The 21,632-nt window shown below is 42.0% G+C and overlaps 2 protein-coding genes across 2 annotated transcripts in view; one reads left to right on the top strand and one right to left on the bottom strand.

Annotated features, from left to right (window-relative positions):
• The first annotated feature begins 1,096 nt into the window (after window positions 1–1,096).
• On the top strand, window positions 1,097–11,633 carry PTGER4 (prostaglandin E receptor 4). Its single transcript, XM_061349568.1, has 2 exons — window positions 1,097–2,065; window positions 9,491–11,633. Exons 1-2 carry the CDS (start codon window positions 1,235–1,237, stop codon window positions 10,082–10,084), a joined length of 1,425 nt encoding a protein of 474 aa, XP_061205552.1. The 5' UTR covers window positions 1,097–1,234; the 3' UTR covers window positions 10,085–11,633.
• A 5,732-nt stretch (window positions 11,634–17,365) lies between these two features.
• TTC33 (tetratricopeptide repeat domain 33) overlaps window positions 17,366–21,632 on the bottom strand; it is a 47,853-nt gene continuing 43,586 nt past the window's right edge. Inside the window, exon 4 of the mRNA XM_061349567.1 lies at window positions 17,366–17,785. Within this exon, the coding sequence (XP_061205551.1) occupies window positions 17,435–17,785 (351 nt within the window). The 3' untranslated portion in view covers window positions 17,366–17,434. The remainder of the gene's footprint in view (window positions 17,786–21,632) is intronic.

The following is a 21,632-nucleotide window of genomic DNA, read 5'->3' as shown; positions in this document are numbered from 1 at the left end:
CCCCTGCCTCGCTCCAAGTCTTCCTGACAAGCGACCCTGCCACGTCTCCCGCAGCTGCCCCTCACAAGCTGGGAGCCGGTGTCACAGCCCCTTCTCCTGGGGACAGGGAAGCGACACGGGCTTTCCCCCGCCCAGGGCGGGAATATTTCGTCAAAGCGCCCGTCCGTCACCGCTGCCCTTCAGGGAAGGTGCGAGAAGCTCTCACCCCACTCGCGGGAAGGGCTCAGGGGTCACACGGCCCTCCCGGCCGCGGGAGAGCAGAAGCGAAGCGCACACCATGCGCGCAGGTGGCTCCCGGCTGCCGACGCCCGCCGTCCCACACAGACACACACACAGACACGCACACAGACACGCACACAGACACGCACAGACACACAGACACAGACACAAGCACCCTCCCCGCAAAACGCACCCCCAAGTCTGCACACCACCATCAGCCCTCTCCGCCATGAACCGGGCCACCCCGCCCCTCAGGCAGCCCCGGGCGGGGGTGCCTGCGCCCGGCCCTGAGCAACCTGCCCTCCGCTGCGCGGCCAATGGGGCGAGAGGGCGGGGAGCGCGGAGGGAGCTGCCCTCACCGCCTCCGCGGCGAAACTCGGCGGGAGCGCTGAGGGGAGGGAGACGGCGTCTGCAACTCTCACCTTACCGCGTCGGTCCTTTCCGCTGTTCTTCATTCCTCTTCGCTCCGCACCGCCGGCCGGCGGGAGGGGATGAACGGCGGACACCGCGCTCCGGCACTTCCCCGCGCCGTCCCCGGGGGCGTCTCGAACCGCCGCCCGCCTGTCCAGGGCCGCCCCAGTGCCGCGCTGAGCTGAGCTGAGCCGAGCCGAGCCGAGCCGAGCCATCCCATCCCCAGCGGCGGTGTGAGAAGTTGAGAGCGGACCCTGCTCCCATCGGCTCCGCGCTGTTCCTCCTCGGGCCACCCCAGTCCCCCTTCGCGCTGGGTGGCGGAGCGCCGCGGGCAGAACAGTGGCAGGAAGACGCAGCCCCGGCTCCCCCGCTGCAGTCGGTCGCTACCGGACGGCACCCTGCTTGGGCGCCTCTTTAGGATTTTCTTTTCCTCTTTTTTAACGAAAACACACCTCTTTTTATATTTCTTCTTTTTTTTTTTTTTTTTTTCTTTCTTCCCTCAGTGAAAGTTTTGTTCTCACGCTGAACTACTCCTCTCCCTTATCCTGCCGTTCCGGGCCCACTCCAGCCTCTGGGCGACTTCCCCAGCAGCACCGCTGGCATCATGTCCTTTGACCCTACTATCATGCCACCTGCGAACGGCTCCGCCAACGGGACCGCCACTGGGGCTGAGGGCGGAAAGCCCCCCACCATCCCCACTGTCATGTTCATCTTCGGTGTGGTGGGCAACCTCATAGCCATCGTAGTGCTCTGCAAATCCAGGAAGGAACAGAAGGAGACCACTTTCTACACACTGGTCTGCGGGCTGGCAGTCACTGATCTCTTAGGGACCTGTCTGGTGAGTCCAGTCACTATTGCCACTTACCTGCAGAACCGCTGGCCAGGAGGACCAGCACTCTGTGAATACAGCTCCTTCATCCTTCTCTTCTTTGGACTCTCTGGCCTCAGTATCATCTGTGCCATGTCCATAGAAAGGTACCTGGCCATCAACCATGCCTATTTCTACAACCATTATGTAGACAAGAAGCTGGCAGGACTCACGCTCTTTGCCATCTATGCCTCCAACGTGCTGTTCTGCGCCCTCCCCAGCATGGGGCTTGGCAAGTCTACCTTGCAGTACCCTTATACTTGGTGTTTCATAGACTGGCGAGCAAAGGAGGCCACACATGCGGCATATTCCTACATGTATGCCGGCTTCAGCTCCTTCCTAATCATGGTCACTGTGGTGTGCAACATCCTGGTGTGTGTGGCCCTCATCCGCATGCACCGGCAGTTCATGCGGCGCACGTCCCTGGGGACAGACACCACCTCCAGCCGTTTATCCGACTTTCGCAGACGTCGGAGCTTCCGTCGGATGGCTGGAGCAGAGATCCAGATGGTTATTCTGCTCATTGCCACTTCCCTGGTGGTGGTCATCTGCTCCATTCCTCTGGTGGTGAGTAACAATGTGGAACCCTTCTTCTTTTCCATCACCCACACCACTGAGTCTTTCTTGCTCCTAGTCTGTGCTTGTAGAACAGACTCTCATTTAGCTGGCACTGCAAACTGTTACAGTAGCTTAAAGACTGTTAGTGTACGTGCATGGTGAGAGAAAGTTGTGTTGATTCATATTTACATGAAAAACTTGCTTATCCCAAGTCCTGGGCTTTTTAATTGGTTAAAATGCAGCACCAGAAGTTCTCAGTAATTTTTCCACTGTTCATCTGGAATCCGTATAGCAAAAATCTTGCTGAGAGCTAGAGGCATTTTAAAGTTCACTTCCAAAATTAATTTGTGGTGAGTGAGCTTTGGGTCTGGCCTGCGTTTCTGGATGCTTATTGTGTTTTAAAAATGTGCACGCTGTTGCTGAAAGGTACAGCAGTCCTTAATATGTGGAAGGAGGACACAGCGCTGTTCACTTGGCACCACAGACACATACAGGGTGCTTCACACCCAAACCTTGAGATGAGCTTCCTGTCCTGAGGGAGAGATTCACCCACCATCCATGGGGTAGATTCCACACAGGCATCCCTCCAGCAGCTCCCTGCTGTAGGAGGAGGAAACTTGGTGGAACCATCAGCCAGTGTAATGCTTACTTGCATAAGAGCTGGAGGAATCTGGTCCATGTAAACCTAGAGATCATGCAGAAATGTCAAACAGTACCACTAACCATTTGCTAATTTTCTGAAACAGCTGAACTATTAGTGTCATTAAATTGACATGCAGGATCTACTTCTGTTCCTCCACCTTATTTCAAGGAACTGTAAAATAACAACCTCCCACCAGCTGGAGGCTCAGTTCTTGCCACCCCCCATAGTAAAGCTTGGTGAACTTCTCTGTTCTGGCTAAGAGATATTAAATAGGAGGCTTGCCCTGTTCACCACCTTCCAAAACACACTATAGGGAGCCAAGCGGTGGTTGTTAGACAGAAAGTGGTTTAGCAGGATTGTTTTGAGGTGGTTTGTAGTCAGTAGGGAGATCTGTGTGAAATACAGCTGGCTAGATGGGGATGTGAAACAAATAGTGTATACTATGGTAAGAAAGTTTAGAGAAGTAGGTGTGAATGTACAGGACTTGGGACATCAGCGAGTCTGTCCTCTGCTTCAGAGGAGTTGTAATCCCAAGTGTTGGGGCAGTTTTGCCACATTACTAACATAAACAGGAGCTACTGAAGTGTGGCTGTGCTGCAGCCCCAGCTGTCACAAAAAGCCGTGTCCCGTCCTTTGCTGTTGTAACTTTGCATTGCGCCATGGTATGACCAAGCAAAATGCCTTGTGTTCATTGCTTGACATCTGAAGGGAGCTGAGAGGTACTGAGCTGCATGCAGGGTATCTGGGAGGTGCATGTGTGTTAGATGGGAAGAGCTGCGTACAACCTGTCCTGTAGTCCAGCTCCAGAAACTGCAGCTTGCTTCACTGGGAAGCATCAGGTCATGAAGTGGTCAAATCCCTGACAGTACTGTGGGTTGAGAGTACTTAATTTGATTAATCTAGTATTAAAACAGCTAATTGACAAAGAAACAGCATCGCATTTTCAAAACAGATGCTGGTAAATGAAGAAAATAGGTTGTGGAAATTAAATACAGGGTTGTGACGTGATGGACTTAAGCAGTTTGAGGAAATAAAGCCAGAACTTACTGTGTACACAAGCAATTAGAGGAAGGCTGAGAACTCTGAGTGCAAAATACAGAATGAAACCATTCACATCCATTTTGTATGCAGGCAGACATGGCAGAATATTTAAAAAAAAAAGGAAAATGAAAATTGAAGCAGGAAGGGTTAACAGAAAGTGAACTGGACTGTTGACTGTTGCACTTAATGAACCGGGGTGGGGCAGAGGGTTTATTATTTAAACAGTAGTTAGTGAAAAATTTGTGTATTGCAGAAGGTACCTGAAGGTGCAGGTGATTAAGTTGTGTAGCTTTTCAGACTTTGATTTCACTACCTGTAAAGGCACAGTGTTACCTCGGCAGCATTCATGTCAATCAGCTTTTCCCCGCTAAACCAGCATCTTTTCTGTATCTAAAATGAGGCAAGAGCCTGCCATTTCACTTAGATGGATGACAAAGAAATAAAGGAAGCTTTCTTTTAAAATGCCTAGACAACCACATAAATGCTTATCATCACAGTGTCCAGTGTGGTTAAATTTCTTCATTAGCAGCTTTTGTAATTCGTTTACCTCCCCCTGCGGGAGTGCTATGGCCATATATGCTATATTGTGCTGTGATGTACTGCAGTGTATGCTGCCGTATTAAGCCATATATATAGTCTGAGGTTAAGAATTGAGAGGGAAACTCAAAGTGACGCTTTTATACTATAAATCCCTAGAAGGATCCACTAGCAGAGGTAGATCAATCCCTAATACAGAGGTACATATTCTTGACTTGGAGGATTTTTAGGGAGCTGTCACTGAGTGAGAGGCTCATGAGTAACAGGACAGCCTGGCAGTCATCGACAGCAGGCAAGGGGTGAGGTGGTGGCAGTGGCATGATTCAGAAACACAGAGCAGTCTCAGAGGGTGCTTTGTAGCTGAAGTTTTCTGATGAGCTGACTTCCTATTGATGATTTCAGCTGAATAAACCATCACCTAAGTCAAAGCTCAAAGCAAAGCAGCTTCTGAAAGACTTAAGAGAGACATAAACCTCCTAACATTTTAGTATGAACGTTTTCACAACATAATAAAACAGCAGATAGAGGCAGTCATGCAGACTACATTTATTACGATTTGACAAAAAAAATTCAAGTCTTAAAATATTAAATAGCCCTGAAATAATAAGTAAAGGCTTGTCTTGATTTAAAAAGTGGTTAAAGAACAGCAAGCTGAGTCACAAAGAACAGCAGTTTTTAACAAGATGCTCCAGCACTCAGTTTACAAGTAGGTTTATTGAGTGTCTTAATGATTTATTCATAAAATCAGCAAACCTTTACAGTGATTGTGGGGGATTATGCAAAATGGTGAATGAATTTTATGGAACTTAAAGCTGGTCAAATTTGTCAAGGAAAGAAAAGCTGAATGCAAAATATTCATGAAACTTTTGCTACAACCTTGTGTTCTTAGTATGCAGAAAGCAATGCAAAAGACATGAAGAAAAATTTGACACTAGTTTAAAAATGAAATAAGGAAAATGTTTAAGTTGTGTGCTGACTCTTGTCTGAACTCCGCACTGGTGATGCATCTTCCAAAATATTGTGAGATAGAATTGGGTAGAGTTAAAAGTAGAGAATAAGTTATATTGAGATTTTTGTCAGGAATAGAGTAGAAAATTTTTTATCTGGCATTTAAAAACAAACAAACTCTTTCAAGAGCAAATAGGCACATGCATGAAATAATCAGGAGTTTCTAAATTAATGCTGAACTGATCTGAAAGTTTGGGGTTTCTTTTGGCTTGATTGGTTTTGACTTTTGAAATATCAGGGACTGTCTGCAGCCAACAGCAAGGTGAAAGACATAAGTTTTGAGCAGTGGAATAGACACCAAGCAGACAGCAGGCCCTTGAAGAGCAAAAGGTATTGGCTTGCAGAGCTGAAAACTTGTTCCTGCTTACTAGTGTACGGTTTTTAAGTTTATCCTATCAGTATGTGAGGAGATTTTGAGGGCAGGTGGAAGTTACGAAGACAATTACCAGAGTGACTGTACTATACAAGTCATTTTGTAGTACTTCATAGGACTGAAAATCATGATTTGCATCTGTAGTTAGTTAAATGGAAAAGCAGCAAACAACTCACAGGACTGATCCTACAGCTACCTATAACTTGAGCATAAATTCAGCGTACCTTGGGCTATGTCCTGCTTAACGCAATTGCAAACAAACTGCTAGTACTTTTAAGATATGTTGCCTGAATCCTACAGCTACAAAGCTAACGTATAAAACTCATTTTTTTTTTGAGATGTTTATTGCTCTAGCGTGCTTCTTTCTTTAAGTAGCGTTTCAAATTGCACAAATTCAAGCATCAGATTAGCTAATTTAATAGTGGATTCCACTTGCTGACTTAGAAGATGCAAGGCAATATCCTTTATTATTCTGCCTCCTGCAGCAGAAGGCTTGTGGCCGAAAGAGAATACATCTCTTGCTGTTCTTGTAATGATACATTAGTAAGTGCTGTTTCACCAGTATATAAATAAAATAAAACTGCCATTCCAATGCAGATTAACTTTTACTTTATTGTGATTAATATGTAATCCCTGCAATAGGTCTGTCTTGATAGATGCATTTAACATTTATGGGGCTTCTAACAGAATATCTAAGACTGTCGGGAAATAGAAACAGTTTCATACAGTCCAAAGTTTTCACTAAATTTGTCCACTTTACAAATCTCTAACCTGTAGGTGCCGCATAGCTGTCAAATGGAAATAAAGCATACGGAGATAACATAAAGCAAACTGCACTGTGCAATTAGCAATTGTCCTTTTCTGCCACAGGGTGAACACTTGAAAGACATTTTTGTCTTTCAGCAAAGCCAGATAGAGAAAGGTGAAATAGGTACCTCAATTTCATATGCCGCTTATCAAAAGAACAATCCGACTATTAAATCACTGACGCGTAACTATAGCTCCAAGTTTAAAAAGAAAAAAAAAAAGAAGTCAGGTCTCCGTAGCTGGACTGTGTACTTCTTCAGCTATCTGCAAAGTGTGCCTTTGGGTTCTCTGATCTGGATGGATTTATCAGCAAATACCCCTCCCTGTCACGCCTCTAATCTTCTCGGTAATGACGGCGTTCAGAAAGCCTCCACTCCCTCAACACTGTCCTTTGGACTCCTGGCTTTCAGAGCACGTACCTGTCCGGTGATAATTGGTCAAATACATAGAGCAGCATTTACATACTTTCAGGGTGTATTCCCCTTGCATAAGGAAATCTCAGTGCAGAAAAAGGAGTGTTTCGGAAGAGTTGGCATGGCACAAGTTAAATCTCCTGGGGAATGGTGTATTTCTGTATTTGACCTTTGTATATTTATACATTTGACCTCTGACCATTTTGTAGGGGCAAAAAATGTCTCTCAAATGGTCAAGTATTTCAAGAATAGATTTTAGCCAATGCCAGGCGTAGCCTCAACTTATTTTTCAGCATTCCAGGTTCAGGGCACCTGACTGCTGCCCCTTTACAGCCCCAGCGTCAGTCACAGGGGCTCTGACTCCACAAGATGACAACTGGAGTCGCAGAATTTACATCTCCCTATGCAGCGTTAATCCAGGATTGCTCGCTTCCATCTGCATGACCGGTATGCGCCGCGGCAGCCCCCCCGGCACGGGGCAGGTGGCCCGGTGCGACAGTGACCGTGGGACACCGTGACCGCAGGACACCCGTGCCACCTAGCGGTGCCCTCGGGAAAGATGTCGTCGAGGCAGACCACCTTCCAGCAAAGGGGAAGAGGATTTCGTTAAGGGCATTTTTAAGGAATCATCAGCCTTATTTGAAGGCCTTACTTCGGCCTCTGGAGGGCTGGTCTTTTCCTCATGGAATCATGGGGTGATTGGTGCCGGCTGGAGGGAACAAATTACCAGTGGAAAAAAAAATTAAAGCAGGTAAAGCTTCATAAAAGAAAAGCCCATAAGTTCAGTAAGCAGGAGAATACTCTTTGAAGCACTTGAAGTACATATTTGGCTTAACAGAAAAATAAGGTAAATAAATGAGTTGTCAAGAAGACATCCGCAGTGTTAGAAATCATTAGGAATCAAGAATAAAACAACAGTATAGTGCTGTATAAATTCAAGATTCTCCCATATTTTAACTCCATGGGCAGGTGTCGTTACCCATAAACCTAGATAATAATAATCAAGAAAGAAAATAGAGGCAGTCATATCGATTTGACAGTCGTTTTGAGAGAGATTGTACGCACAGGGCTTCAAAAGAGGCACTCCACATTATTTTAAACATACTTTATTGATAGCTTTGGAACATACTCGGTCTCTGAATTCTGACAAGCCAAATGGCTGGCCTGCTGCAGGAAAATTTGTCCAGACAGAATTGTGAAATTCTTCACCGGACATGGATGGTTTCACGTGCAGAACTTCCAATAAAAAATGACTGAAGAGTAGTTTGCCTTGTTTATTTAAATATTTGTCTGTCTCCTTGTCTGTAACTTCCTAGCAGGGCAAAATGTGATTCATTTTAGAAGCCAAGGATAAGGTTTTAAAAACATCATAATTTTGCTGCTCAGTTTTTACTGTATCAGATTAAGGGATTTATTTTGCCTTACCTTAGGGAATCTGAAGAAAACAGCATCTTCCATTATCAGTTCTTTTTTGACACTGCCGCTTGCAATGGGTAACAGCTATTTGAGACTGATCAACACAAATTCATATGATGCCACAATTCCATCCTCTTTAGTGACACTGGAAAGATTACAACTGATATCAAAGAATTGGCCTGTACGTTACTCACAGTAGCATTTACAAAAGTGGCTTCTAAACCAGGAGAGGCACTAGGTTACTGGAGATTATTTTTTTTTGATTCAGAGGGAAAAGATGAAGAAGCCATTTCTATGTAGAAAACAGGGTCCTTTAGTTTTATATTTTTGCATGATAAACTAAAATTGCTAATTAAATACTTCCTTCATGATTCAGCTTAAACATCTTAAATTCTTCACCACTTTGTCAGTGGTTTTATGGTTATGCAGGTAGAACCAAAACGCTGGCTCCTGTAGGAGGGCAGAGCACTCCAGTCCAGTGCTGCAGTCACCTCATCATCTTGACCTATTAAAAGGTCAAGATTAAAAATCTCCTAGCTGGGGGAGCTTTCTTTCTTTATAATTTTTTTTAGCACGCCTGTTTTCCAAAACCATGCTGCAGGGAGCCAGCCTTTGAGGGTGTACAAAAAAATTGCAGTAAGGACAGGTGCCAGCAAAATGTATTTCTAAACTTAAGAATCGACAACTCTGGACTTGCTTCCAGAGTCTGATGTACTTGAATTACAATCTGTGTTTCAGTTTGTTTCTAAACAAACAATTAGTCCTTTGCTGGAGGAACTGAAAATGCAGGTCTCCTCAGTCAGCTATATCTTTGCAGGTAGCATAAGACTCACAGTGTACCAAGGGAATGGGATACTGCTCTACATCTTTGCTCCGGAGTTGTATCAGGAACAAGGACTTTGTAAAAACATCATCCAAAATTTGAAGATTCAGGATTAATTATGAGGGGAATAAGAGAGAAAAAGCTATTCCTTTCCCAAGTATAACAAAGAAGACCAATTTGTAGCAGATTAATCTTTTTTTGCTGTTTCCAGAAACAGCGTCACAGCTGCCAATCTGAGATGCCTGTGTTTGCCAGTCTCTTCTCTTGTCATAGCTTGCATAACAAATGTAGATCTCTGCTTTCAGATGTAAACTTTGGTTTTCTGGTGTAATAGTATAACTGTGTCTTTCTCTTCCCCTGTCTCCTCGGGTAGGTCCGTGTGTTTGTGAACCAGCTGTACCAGCCGGAATCAGTGAAAGATATGAGGCAGAACCCTGACCTGCAGGCCATCCGCATTGCCTCAGTGAACCCCATTTTAGACCCATGGGTCTACATCCTCCTTCGCAAGACCGTGCTCAGCAAAGCCATTGAGAAGGTCAAGTGCCTCTTCTGCCGCATCGGAGGGGCTCGGAGGCAGCACTCAGGGGGCAATTTCAACTGCGTGGATGGCCGCAGGACCTCGTCCGCCATGTCAAGTCAGTCACCCTCCTTCATCTCCCGTGAGCTGAGGGAGATCAGCAGCACCTCGCAAACGCTGCTCTATCCTCCGGAGTTAAGTGAAAGCAGTGTCAGGGGCCGTGTGCTGCTCCCAGGGCCCAGCTCCAGCTTGGCTCAGTCTGACACCACCTCAGTGAGGACACTGCGCAGCTCAGAGACCTCAGACTCCTCACAGGGTCAGGACTCCGAGAGCGTCTTCCTGGTGAATGAAGTGGGGTCCGGTGGTGGGGCCAGCTGTACAGTGAAGGGCAGCCCTCTGCAGGTCACGTTCCCCACAGAGACACTGAATTTGTCAGAAAAGTGTATATAGATAGCCGCGAAAGGCATCAACATTGGGGATACTTCCCGGTACATTGGAAAAACTGGTGCAATAGAGAGGTGTTCTGCCATTCGAGGGCAGAGGGGGATCAACTGTGCTCCAAAGGGCTATTTCTTTTCTTGCCATGTGATGGGTATGTTTCTTTTAGACTACTGAAGACTGTGTGGAGCAGACGCTGCATTTGGACTCTGCCATCAAAAATGGTACAAGGCAGGTCTAATGGGACTGGAAACATGAACTGCCTTCTGGGACCCAAGGGAGAGCTGCTGCACCTGTGGAAACAGGAAGACCCATCACTTTGTTTGTTTTCTTTCTTTCTTTCTTTCTTTCCCTTTCCAAATACATTACAACTGTGTTTTCTCTCCCCATGGTTGCTCAGCTATTGAGAGTTTAAGTTTCTGGTACTAGAGCTGGATGTGAGGCAGCTGCTAGGAACTGGACACAGCTACTCTGAGAGCTGCCTGGGGCAGGATTTTAAAGTGTCTCACTAAAGCATGAAAATGTGAATTTTTACCATTGTATATATATTGGGACTGAAAATATTTAAAAGTCTATTCTTCTCTGTGAGAAGGTTTATTATTAATACAAAGTATATAGAAACAATTGCCAGCCTTCTTTTCCCCTAGTATTTCCTGCTGATAAGACAGTCTTGGCTTAGATTTGTTGTCTATGCTAGATTTGCAGCTGATGAGGTGATTCTTTAGCTGAGAATATATAAGCACTTTCTGAGTGAAATGGGAATATATACGCTATTAAGGGAGAAAAAACACATCTTTTCAGTTAAAAATATTCCTATTCAATATATGTACATACTAAAAAGCCAGATTTTATTTATGTGCTGAGAATGTTTTCCTATATAACACATCTGCGCCTTTCTGAGTACTTTGGCCCACAGTCTGCACACATTTAGGCACACACTTCACATCACCCATCAGAGTTATCCCTTTGCTGTCAGGGAGACTCCTTTCATGTAAAATTAGAGATGTACAGAAGTGCTTTCAACATCAGGGCCTAAAACTTTAAACCCTGGTTAATAGTCTTAATACTCACTTTAGTTAAAGCATCACTGATGTAATAAAGGTATTTTTTCTTAACATTTATCATTTTAAATAGTAAATAGAATTTTATGACTCTGTAATCTGATACTCCATCAAGTAAATGTACAAAACCATGGAAGCAGAATCTTCATTTTAAAGTATAGGTATGTAAAGCCATAACTTCATCTTGAAAATAATTTGTTCTTACAGTTTTAATGGCAAATACATCACTAAAACCAGCTGTTAACCACTGACAAAAAGAGTTTTGTGTTTTATATTGTAAGGGTTAGATCTTGTTCCAGAAACAATGTTTATCAAAGTAATTCTGTATAGATATTTGGAAGATGTTTTGTCAAATACTAAGCATGTTATGCTGCTTAACGTGTTTTCATGTGAATGCTATATTGTAGTGACAATCTTGAGCCTTATGTTGGTATGTTTAAGCAATTGTACTGACCAGAGTAATTTTGGAGATCACAATTAAATGGAAATGTTCTGCTTGACCTCAGCTGTTTATACAAGTCTGTTATTCAGTGCCAGCTCCTCGCCATAACAACCCTCCCATCTTGGAACACTTTGCCCTGTAAGTTCCCCAACCACCACAGCATGATCAATACCAGCAGGAGGCAGCCATCTTCAGAAATGCTTCCCAGAGCACCAGTGTGGAGCCATGAAAATTCTTTATGCAAACAAACAAAAATCAAAGACGTTTTCCTTTGAAAAGGAATAATAAGCTAGTTGAGCTTATTTTCCTTGATTCATATACAAAGTGAAGTTAAACCTCTACACAAATACTTGCAGCAGAAATCACTTTTCCACCAGTTAAGCTGCACTCAAGTTCTTACTGCAGCTACAGATAAAGATCTGCCTGAATCCTTTGCAATTAAACCACATCCCTATGGTCTTGCTTACTAGTGACCAACAAACAGAATACACATCATACTTCCCCAGACAGGAAATAATACCTGGCAGAGCGGGAAGGCAGGACTGCCACTTGTACCACTATTGGACCACACCTTTGCTGCCAGCCCAAAGTAGTACAGCAGTTACTGCTGCTGTATGCAATGACAGAATTAAGTATCAACTGTGTATAATAGGTATCTAAATAAGCAAGGACTTATTATTTTTAATTGGTTTATTATTTATCATCATTATTGATGAGAAATGCACATGGCCTGGAAGAGCTTTAAGCAAGAGTAGACTATCCTAAGTAGCTGACCTTTTAGCTTCTCTTAGCAAACACAAGAAGCCTGAGGTGTTCCTCCTACCCCACAGCATTGTTGGTGTGTCAGTAGCGGACTAGACTCACAGCACACATCATTAACACAGACTTCTTCAGTGATGAACTCAAGGATTCCCAGCCTTCTTATAAAGTATCCTGACCAGTACTGGAATTGCCTGCCACAGTACAATGGCAGTGCACAGAGATGAAATTGGGAGCACCTCTACTGCCCCGCTGCAAACACAGGTTGAGTGTTCAGAAGCAGCCAGGCTAAAAGAACTGGGCTTTTGAGCATGACAGACTACTATGCCTCCCTGACCTGAACAACAGTCCCACTCAGTTTTGGCACCTCTTCCATGCTGACCACAAACACATCAGTGAATTACCTTCCTCAGCCTCCCTGACCATAACCAGTCTCATAAAATAAAGCTACAAGCTTGTAGAGGTTAATTTGCCACATGAAAGTTACAAAGTAATTTTCTTGAGTAATTCAGATACCTTCAAAAGGGCTTCCCTTCTCACACATAATAGCTCCCTTCCACTTCTGTCCCCCACAGGTCCATATACCCTAGCAACAGCCTGTCTTTCACATCCTCATGCCACTTCCCCAGCTGTGTTCACAGAAGATGCACTGATTTGCCATTCAAGAAATTCTCACACCAGTTACGTGTCCCCAACTTCACCTGCTAGTCCTGTGAATGGCAGCCCTGCACCCTCACTTCCATCAGTCTGCACATCCCAGACCTCTCCTTCACACAACCCTTTCCACCCAAAGGTACTGCTGGACCCCCATCTCACTCCTGGGACCCCAAGCTCCAGCACTAGCTCAATTTAAGGCCATGTCCTGTGGCACAGTTTGGAGGATCTACCCACCACAGACAGGGTGACAGTTGGTATCCGCACAAGACAGTGGTTTCTATGAATATTTGTCATTATTTTGAATCTCTGATCAGTAATACAAGGTAGCACTACAATTGGCCCCAGGTTTAGGGTGTCGGATATCCTGACACAGAACTTGGACTATAAGGGTAGGTTGTAGGGTGCTGTTTTAAATCAAGCTTCTAGCTCTCTGCTGTCTACAACACTAGTGCCTAACCCAAACTGGTGATATAGGCACAATGGCAAAGCACTAACAAAATCGGTGTAACCCACTGTCTTCAAATAGCACCAGCCATCACCCTCAACAAGCAGCTTTCTACAGTATTTACTTCTGCTCCTAGGGACAACTGCAAACATGTTCTATTTAAGGCAGATTGTCTATTAGAACTACGGAATACCACCAGACTTCCACTCCTAGGCCTGTTCTAGACCTGACAGTTTTACCAGATCTGTAAATCAAGAGAAGTCTAAATCATCTGCTTTCTGAACTCAGTCAACTCATTCCCCACCTCTAGTTTTCCCATGATCATTTACCCTCTGGAAACCTCAGAGCTCCTAGAAAACCAGCCCTCAAATCCAGACCAGCACATCTGGGAGGATCCAGCAATCACCCATGTTCACAAGCTCCTCACGCTTCTAAACCTGTTCTCTCTGGAGATAACTACAGCCCAAGGACTCCAATCCATTCAAGAATATGATATGTGATACCAGTCTACAATAAATACATGTTGTTGGCAGCCTGCCAATAAACCAAGACCAATTTTATAGCTATTGTACGACCTCAAAATAAATTAAGAGAGCACCTATCCTCAACACCAGCTTTTACCTCCTTTCCCTTGGTTTTAGGATCTGGGATGCACTCACCTTTTATGGCCAGGTAAGTTTCCAATGCTACCACTCTAATCTTGACCCCAACAGATACTGAGACAACTTTCAAGGACTACAAGAGTAAACTGTTACATTTGCTTTTTTCCCTTAATAACTACTTTTAAAATCCAATCCGTTATCAGCAAATTAGTCACTGTTCTGTTATCTGATCCATACCTTTTTTACCCTCTAGTATTGTCAGAAAGGATTTATTCTCTCTCAGTATAATCTATGATGTTTTTTTAAGATACTATCTCCATCTCTAAGAGTGGAATTCATCCGCCCTGTTTCAGCATTTGAAGTTAACTTCCACTCAGTCATCTCCAGCTTCCATTTTAGCCAAAGGAAAAAATTAGGCACCTTGGGAGGTATCCTTAGATTCTTATGTAACGTATATAAAGGATTCAAAGGGAAAAACCCTGTATTTAAATGTTTATTTATGGATTCCAAATTAAGTAAATTAATCCACCTAACCTTGTTGAGATTTCCTCTTTAACAATGTTGCGACACTTCAGCATGTTAATGTATATGATTCATATGGAAGGCAAACACATGGAAGCTGCTGCAGCCACTGCCACAAGTGACGATGAGCAACAATAAAAATAAATTACTGATGGCAAAGTGGAAGCATGCTTCATAAACCCCCTTTTTTTTATAAGGAAGGCTTTCTCCTTTGGGTGCCTCTCATCTGGATACCCCTGGGAGGTTTAAGAGCACTGAACACTCGCTACCTTTTATTAAACATTTTTCCCAATATGTCCTTTCTTTTTTTAAAAAACTGTAACACATCAACATGTTCAGCAGAGACAGAAGCGAAGTGATTAAATGAGTGACATTCTAAAATGGTCAATGTTAACCTTTATTCTTGTTATAATCAAAAGAACAAACAGGCATCACTAAGCAGCAGAGAAGTCAATATTTTATTCAAACAGATGCAAAAAATTCCATACAAGCAAAACGTGGCATGCTGTAAAAAAACCAATGTTGAAATCATCAATTTTTTAACTTCTTCCCAGTCTGAGATTAACACTATCACAAGAACTTATCTGCTCTACAGCGCTCTACAAAACACTACAGTCCAGACAGTACCTAGAGTTCATCACCTAATCTAATCAGAATGAAAACACATTTAGCAGAGGGGATAGAAACAACTACCCCTCGAAGCCAGCTTGGCCATTCTGCCTGATGGTGCAGATGCACACCCCTCCATTAGCTTGGCGCAGCAGTGCTGAAGTCAATATGAATTTTGTGAATCATTTCAGTGGAAACAGATTCTGTGATAACATGGGACTTCTGAGAGGAGGGAGGCAGTTCTTCCTGTATGAGCAAATACATAACACTGATGCAAGTATAAAGCACAAAGATGTGTTGGATTATAGCCGAGATCCTTCAAAATGAAAACATACCTTACAGCTTCCAGCACATTTCCTTTTCTAGCCAGAGAACGTCTCTTCTTTGAAGCAATATGTCTAAATCCTTCTCATACTAACTTCCTATGGCTGAATAGATTGTATTATTTGTTAGGAAAAATAAGATTAAGAAGTTCTTCAACTGGGACAATTTACACCATCTATCAAACCATATCTTAATCAAACATCTGTTCAGTAAGCATTTAAGATCTAGTTCTGAACTGAATGAAAAAATAAAGATGTAGCATGGTGATACTTTACATTTCTTAGTATATTTTAGTCACTGTAGTGATAATTATTTTGAATACTTACGGGATGTTAAAAAGTGTAAAACTGTGTCTGCACATGCAAGCACAGAGTTAAAAATTCATACATACACAAAAATATATTCAGGAAGAATCTTGCAAAAATTAATGCAAATTTAGGAAGTACAAGGGATAATTTCTGCAAAGACTGTATCCTCCTCAATAAAGTTATTCAACTGAAAGCATGATCTGAGATAATTTTTCTACATTATGCTATTGCAAAAATCATTATGCTTCTCAAGCAACATTATTTCCTTTCAAAATGTGTTACTTTGAAAATAGAAATCAGATATGAAAAATACAAAGATAAGTGATTTCAAAAGGTTTCCCTTATCTATAAAACTATCATTCAAAAATGTTTTTATCATGCAAAATTTCATAAAGTTCAAGTACAAATTATGTGTTCCCAATCCGGAATTGCCCCTGAATCCTTCACTGACCATTTTTACCCAGCCTACTTTATGAGGCAACCACCTCTATCATGTCTCCAGGCAATGCAGAGAGCAGTCTCAGCACAGAGCACATAAAAGAAACAGCCTGACTTCATTTCTCTGAACTGCCCATGTGAGGAACAAACACACGCCTTCCCCTAAAAAAAGATAAACATTAAATAAATGTCCTATGTTACACCCCTAAGTTAAAACAATGTGAATACCCACCACAGCACCCAAAATCTGAAAAGGATAAAAAGGAAGACTCGGGCAATGCTATCCTGAAGAATGGGTTCACTAAGAACACACTTTAAATATAGAATCATAGAATAGTCAGGTCATAAAAATTAGGAAAAATAAATTGCCTCCTTGTATCAGATTAGCTTACTAAGAAATAAAAGCCTAAACATAATATACTTCAGACATACCCATTTCTAGCTCCCAACATTTTACTTTTGGTGATGTCTGTAGCAGAGCGTTCAAGGCCAGTTTCAGTCTTATCTGAATGTTCTTTCTCCTGGTGAAATAGTAATAACTAAGCATTCAGGACTTTGCTTGATATAGCATTCCCTTTCATCTGATCAGAAAGTGTTTAACCCATCCACCTGTGAAAGCAACAGGGAAGTTTCTATTCATTTTACTACAAATTGGATGGAGGATCTGTCACACACACAATCAAAATAATAATCCATTTCTACTTCATAGGAAGCTTCCTCATAGAAAAGTAATCATAAAGAAAATAAAGACTTCTGATAACAGAGAACAGTTCACACTTTATCTGGAACAAAAACAATGTTAATGAATAAGGACTGAAATAGACTTAAAAAAATCCATTTTTCTTCTCAATAAAATGAGTTTAAATAAAAGCTTATTAATTACTGAGAAAATGTAGACATTAAATTGTAAAATTATGTAATTCAGACAGATTAAAACAGTTGCTAGAATGTAGTTAAGCATTTTAACAATGTATTTGTTCATAAGCTCTTGGCTTTTTTCTCAAAAAAATAAGCATGAAACAATTTGGGTCATTTCTTTTTTCAAGAAATTTACAAAGGTAAAGTAACTGCAATTTTATAACTTTTGTAGGCTCTCCCACTGCTTAGATCATAAAAAATGAAAAAAAAAAAAAAAGGAAGCCCAACACAATAAATAACAGTAGTTCTTAAGAGTATGACAACCCATAAGGCTGCCCTATCGGGCTCTGATGAAATGGGTTTCATCAGGAGTTGCAGGACAATCCTCCTTCTCAGTAACAGTTTCTACTGTGCCTGAAGCAGACACAATCACTACTGTTTTAGCTTCTGAAAGAGCTTTCTCCTTCTCTGCAATGGCAGCACAGACTGCCACAACTTCATCACTTTCAAAGTCGTAGTCTGGGATTGATTCTTGTTCATGCTCTTTAACTTTTGCTAGTGTGTGCACCGCCTCAGTCTTTGTTGCCTTCTGCTGTTCATATAGTTTTCTTGCCCAGGAAAGGTCCTCTTTCCATACTTCAGGGTTCATCGGAAAGATGTGTAAGGACACCTGGAAACTTCGGATTGCCTAGAAACAGAATAGGAAAGAAACAAGGACTGGACACTTTAAAACCTACATATGTCATAATAGAAATTACCAACAACAAAATACTCCATCATTCAAGCAAAGACAAAAGCGATTTTACTCCAGTCTGTCTTTAGTGGAACAATCCTCCCTCAGGTGTAAGTCCCACAGCAGTGGTACCCCTAAGCAACTGTGCATACAATTATATGAAAGTATGAAGAATGAACAGATCTGGCAACAAGGGCACAAATAAGTGTTCACATGTCAAACATAGTGTTGGAATTAAAAAGGTAAAAGAAAGAATAATTTTTGTTTAGATGGTATTCAATCCCACTTTTCTCCTATCATCAGATGTATGGAAAGGCAAGAGCAGACAGATATGGTCTAAAGAAATACAGAAAAGGAGTGACTGGGATTTCATGCACCACTAATATTGCTGCTTTTAAATTAGCATGTAGTCATATCCCATACACACCTAGTTCTACAGTAATCACAGCCCTGTGATAAGCACTTTCTGTAACAGGTTTGTGGTTGCAAACACACTTACTTGAACAGACAAAAGTAGATAAACTAACTCCTGACTTGGAAATTTATTCCAAGAAAGAATTTTTATATTCTTATGAACAATTTAATATCAATACCAGTATAGTTGACACTGCTTCTCCTGTCTTTCAGCTCAACTGGGAAAAGTCTTACAAATAAAATAATCAACACAGAAGTTGTTAAGTGTAAAAAATGTGACCATCTAACCTAGTAGATGTGATATTCAACAATAAGAAGAGATTGCTACAATACTGAAAAAATGCTAGACCAAGAACCTACAATGTATTTTATTTATAGTTATATTCACAGTGAAAAAGTCAAGACTGATCCTACCTACTCAGACTTAGGTGTATGTATGCACAGGCATCAAATGTATTTCACATTTATGACTGTATGGTAAGTTGTGGAAATGGCCACCTGAGTGAAACAACTCTTTTGTGATGATGAACAGAAGCCTTCCTGTAGTACAGGAAAACAGTGATGATTTGGATTTGGACTGTATTTGGGAAAAGTTCTAGCAACTTACTTAATGAAGACTTTAAAGATGTTTGAACAACCATTGAATGCCATATTCTATTGTAATTTATAAATACTTAAAGAATGCAAATCAATTTCAAAAATTAGAACATTATTTCTTCATTGACAGAAATTGCCAACTCATCTTTCTGCTGCCTCAGATTAATATCTGAAATCCATATGACGTGAACTCAGCAGAGAAGAGATACAAACCAGATTTAAGAAATGCTGATTGTGCTGTATTACTGCTGTTGCAATAGTCAGCCTTTCAGTTCAAAAAATGATACTTTATGATTGGCTCACAGCAAGCTCTGAAGTGTATGAGCACTCTGAACTTTAAACAGAAGGAGGAGTGCAGTATAATTCTTGCAAAACAGTGTCATTTTATTCAACTTTGCCAGCTTTTAATTTCCAGTGATGGAAGAGCTGTAAGTAAATACTAAATGTTCTTTTTATTTCTGTTAAAAACAAAATATAAACAAACACCATCTGCTTTCCATGAAAGATGTGCCCTGATTAAAACCTGACTATATAGTTATGTATATGCACAATAAACAGCATTGAAGAGTAATCAAATACATAACATTTGTTAAGCTTAGAAGCTGCTTTGTTGACTCATACAATACAGCATAAAAAGATCATCTTTGTATATCTATTAGAAAAAAGATTGTGTGATGTTTTTATAAATCATAAAATATTAAAAAGAAAGTAAATTTGAAATGTTACAGAAAATCGGAGAAATTCATTTTAATGCAGTAATGTAACACTAAAAATACAGAACTGCCATCCACATAAAATTTTACGTTGACACTATAGCAGCTTCCACAGCATTAATTTCCACTGAAACAAAAGAAAATAACAGTACTACTTTTAATCCTCCAGGATGGAGATTTAAATCTCCAACTGCCTGTCTGGCACTACAAGAATATGTAGTGGCACTAGGCAAACTTGGCATTTCTAGCCTCATTTTAAAGGGCACTCTGGTCTTAAAGACACCCTGCATATAAGGACTACAGGACTTCTACAGGGAGCAGTATTATAAAATCACACAGTATCACAGTATCACAGTAGGTTAGAGATTGGAAGGGACCTCAAAAGATCATCTAGTCCAATCCCCCTGCCGGAGCAGGAACACCTAGATAAGGTTACACAGGAACGTGTCCAGGCGGGTCTTGAATGTCTCCAAAGAAGGAGATTCCACAACCTCCCTGGGCAGCCTGTTCCAGTGTTCCGTCACCCTCACTGAGAAGAAGTTTCTTCTCAGGTTTAAGTGGAACCTCTTGTGCTCCAATTTGTACCCATTACCCCTTGTCCTATCATTGTTTGCCACTGAGAAGAGCCTGGCTCCATCCTCGTGACACTCCCCCTTTATATATTTATATACACTAATAAGGTCACCCCTCAATCTCCTCCAAACTATAGAGACCCAGCTCCCTCAGTCTTTCCTCATAAGGGAGATGCTCCACTCCCTTAATCATCTTAGTTGCCCTGCGCTGGACTCTCTCCAGCAGGTCCCTGTCCTTTTTAAACTGAGGGGCCCAGAACTGGACACAATATTCCAGATGAGGTCTCACCAGGGCAGAGTAGAGGGGAAGGAGGACCTCTCTCGACCTACTAACCACCCCCCTTCTAATAAATCTCCTGCAAGATGCTCTTGCTTGCTGAATTACAATATTTGAAGAATTGGTATTTTTAAAATATTTTACATTTCATCTCACTATAGGGTATTCTGTAGCAATCATTCATCTGTCCTATGAGCAGAGTATTTTCTGCTGCTTTGTAGTCTTTCAATGTGAAGGGAAGTTGTGATCAGACTGCCATTTTTTTTATAGCAGGTATCTGTAACATACAGAGCCAGTAACTGCCACTATACAGTGACCCCTAAAAAAAGTAAGAAAGCATTTTAAGAAGTTATGCGGCTCACACCTGCCCCCAAGGTTTGAATTAGGCCTTTATGTTACATCTGACAGTCACCATCTGACCTATTTCACATAGGATGTCCATCAACATGTAGACATGTACATGTAAACCTTTTCTGTGTTTAATGTTCCCTAAATATGGATTTGTTTTAACAGTATCCAACATAATACTGGTAGATGAAAAGCTGGGCATGACCAGACAATGTGCTCTTGCAGCCCAGAAAGCCAACTGTATGCTGGGCTGCATCAGTGGACAAGCAGGTCGAAGGAGGTTATTCTCTCCCTCTGCCCTGCTCTCATGAGACCCCACCTGCAGCACTGCATTCTGCTCTGGAGTCCCCAACACAAGAAGGATGCTGGAGTGAGTCAGAGGAGGGCCAGAAGGTGCTCCAAGGGCTGGAGCACCTCTCCTATGAAGACAGGCTGAGAGAGCTTGTCTAGCCTGGAGAAGAGGAGGATTTGGGGAGACCTTACAGCAGATTCCAGTACTAAAGGGGCCTACAAGAAATCTAGAGAGAAACTTTTTACAAGGGGGAATGGCTTTAAACTCGAGGAGATTATTAGGAAGAAATTTTTTTTAATGACGGTGGTGAAACCCTGAAACAGTGCGTGAACAGTGAGGTGCCAGGTGACACATCCCTGGAAACATTTAAGGTCAGGTTGGACCAGGGTCAGAGCAACCTGACCTAGTTGAAGATGTCCCTACTCATTGCAGAAATAGATAACCTTTAAACATCCCTTGCAACCCAAACCATTCTACGGTTCTATGATAACAATTTACTGGAATTTACATTTTATTTCTTGTACTGCTTACCATGAACATAATTAATTTTTACAGAAAACTGTAACACAGACACTCATGAAATTCTGGT

Source organism: Neopsephotus bourkii, unplaced genomic scaffold (genome assembly GCF_033783945.1).
Source record: "Neopsephotus bourkii isolate Nb327-2 ecotype Australia unplaced genomic scaffold, CSIRO-AGI_Nbou_v1 NB_437, whole genome shotgun sequence".
Taxonomy (NCBI): domain Eukaryota; kingdom Metazoa; phylum Chordata; class Aves; order Psittaciformes; family Psittacidae; genus Neopsephotus; species Neopsephotus bourkii.
Note: the sequence above shows the minus strand (reverse complement) of the source record. Positions and strands in the feature narration are given on the sequence as shown.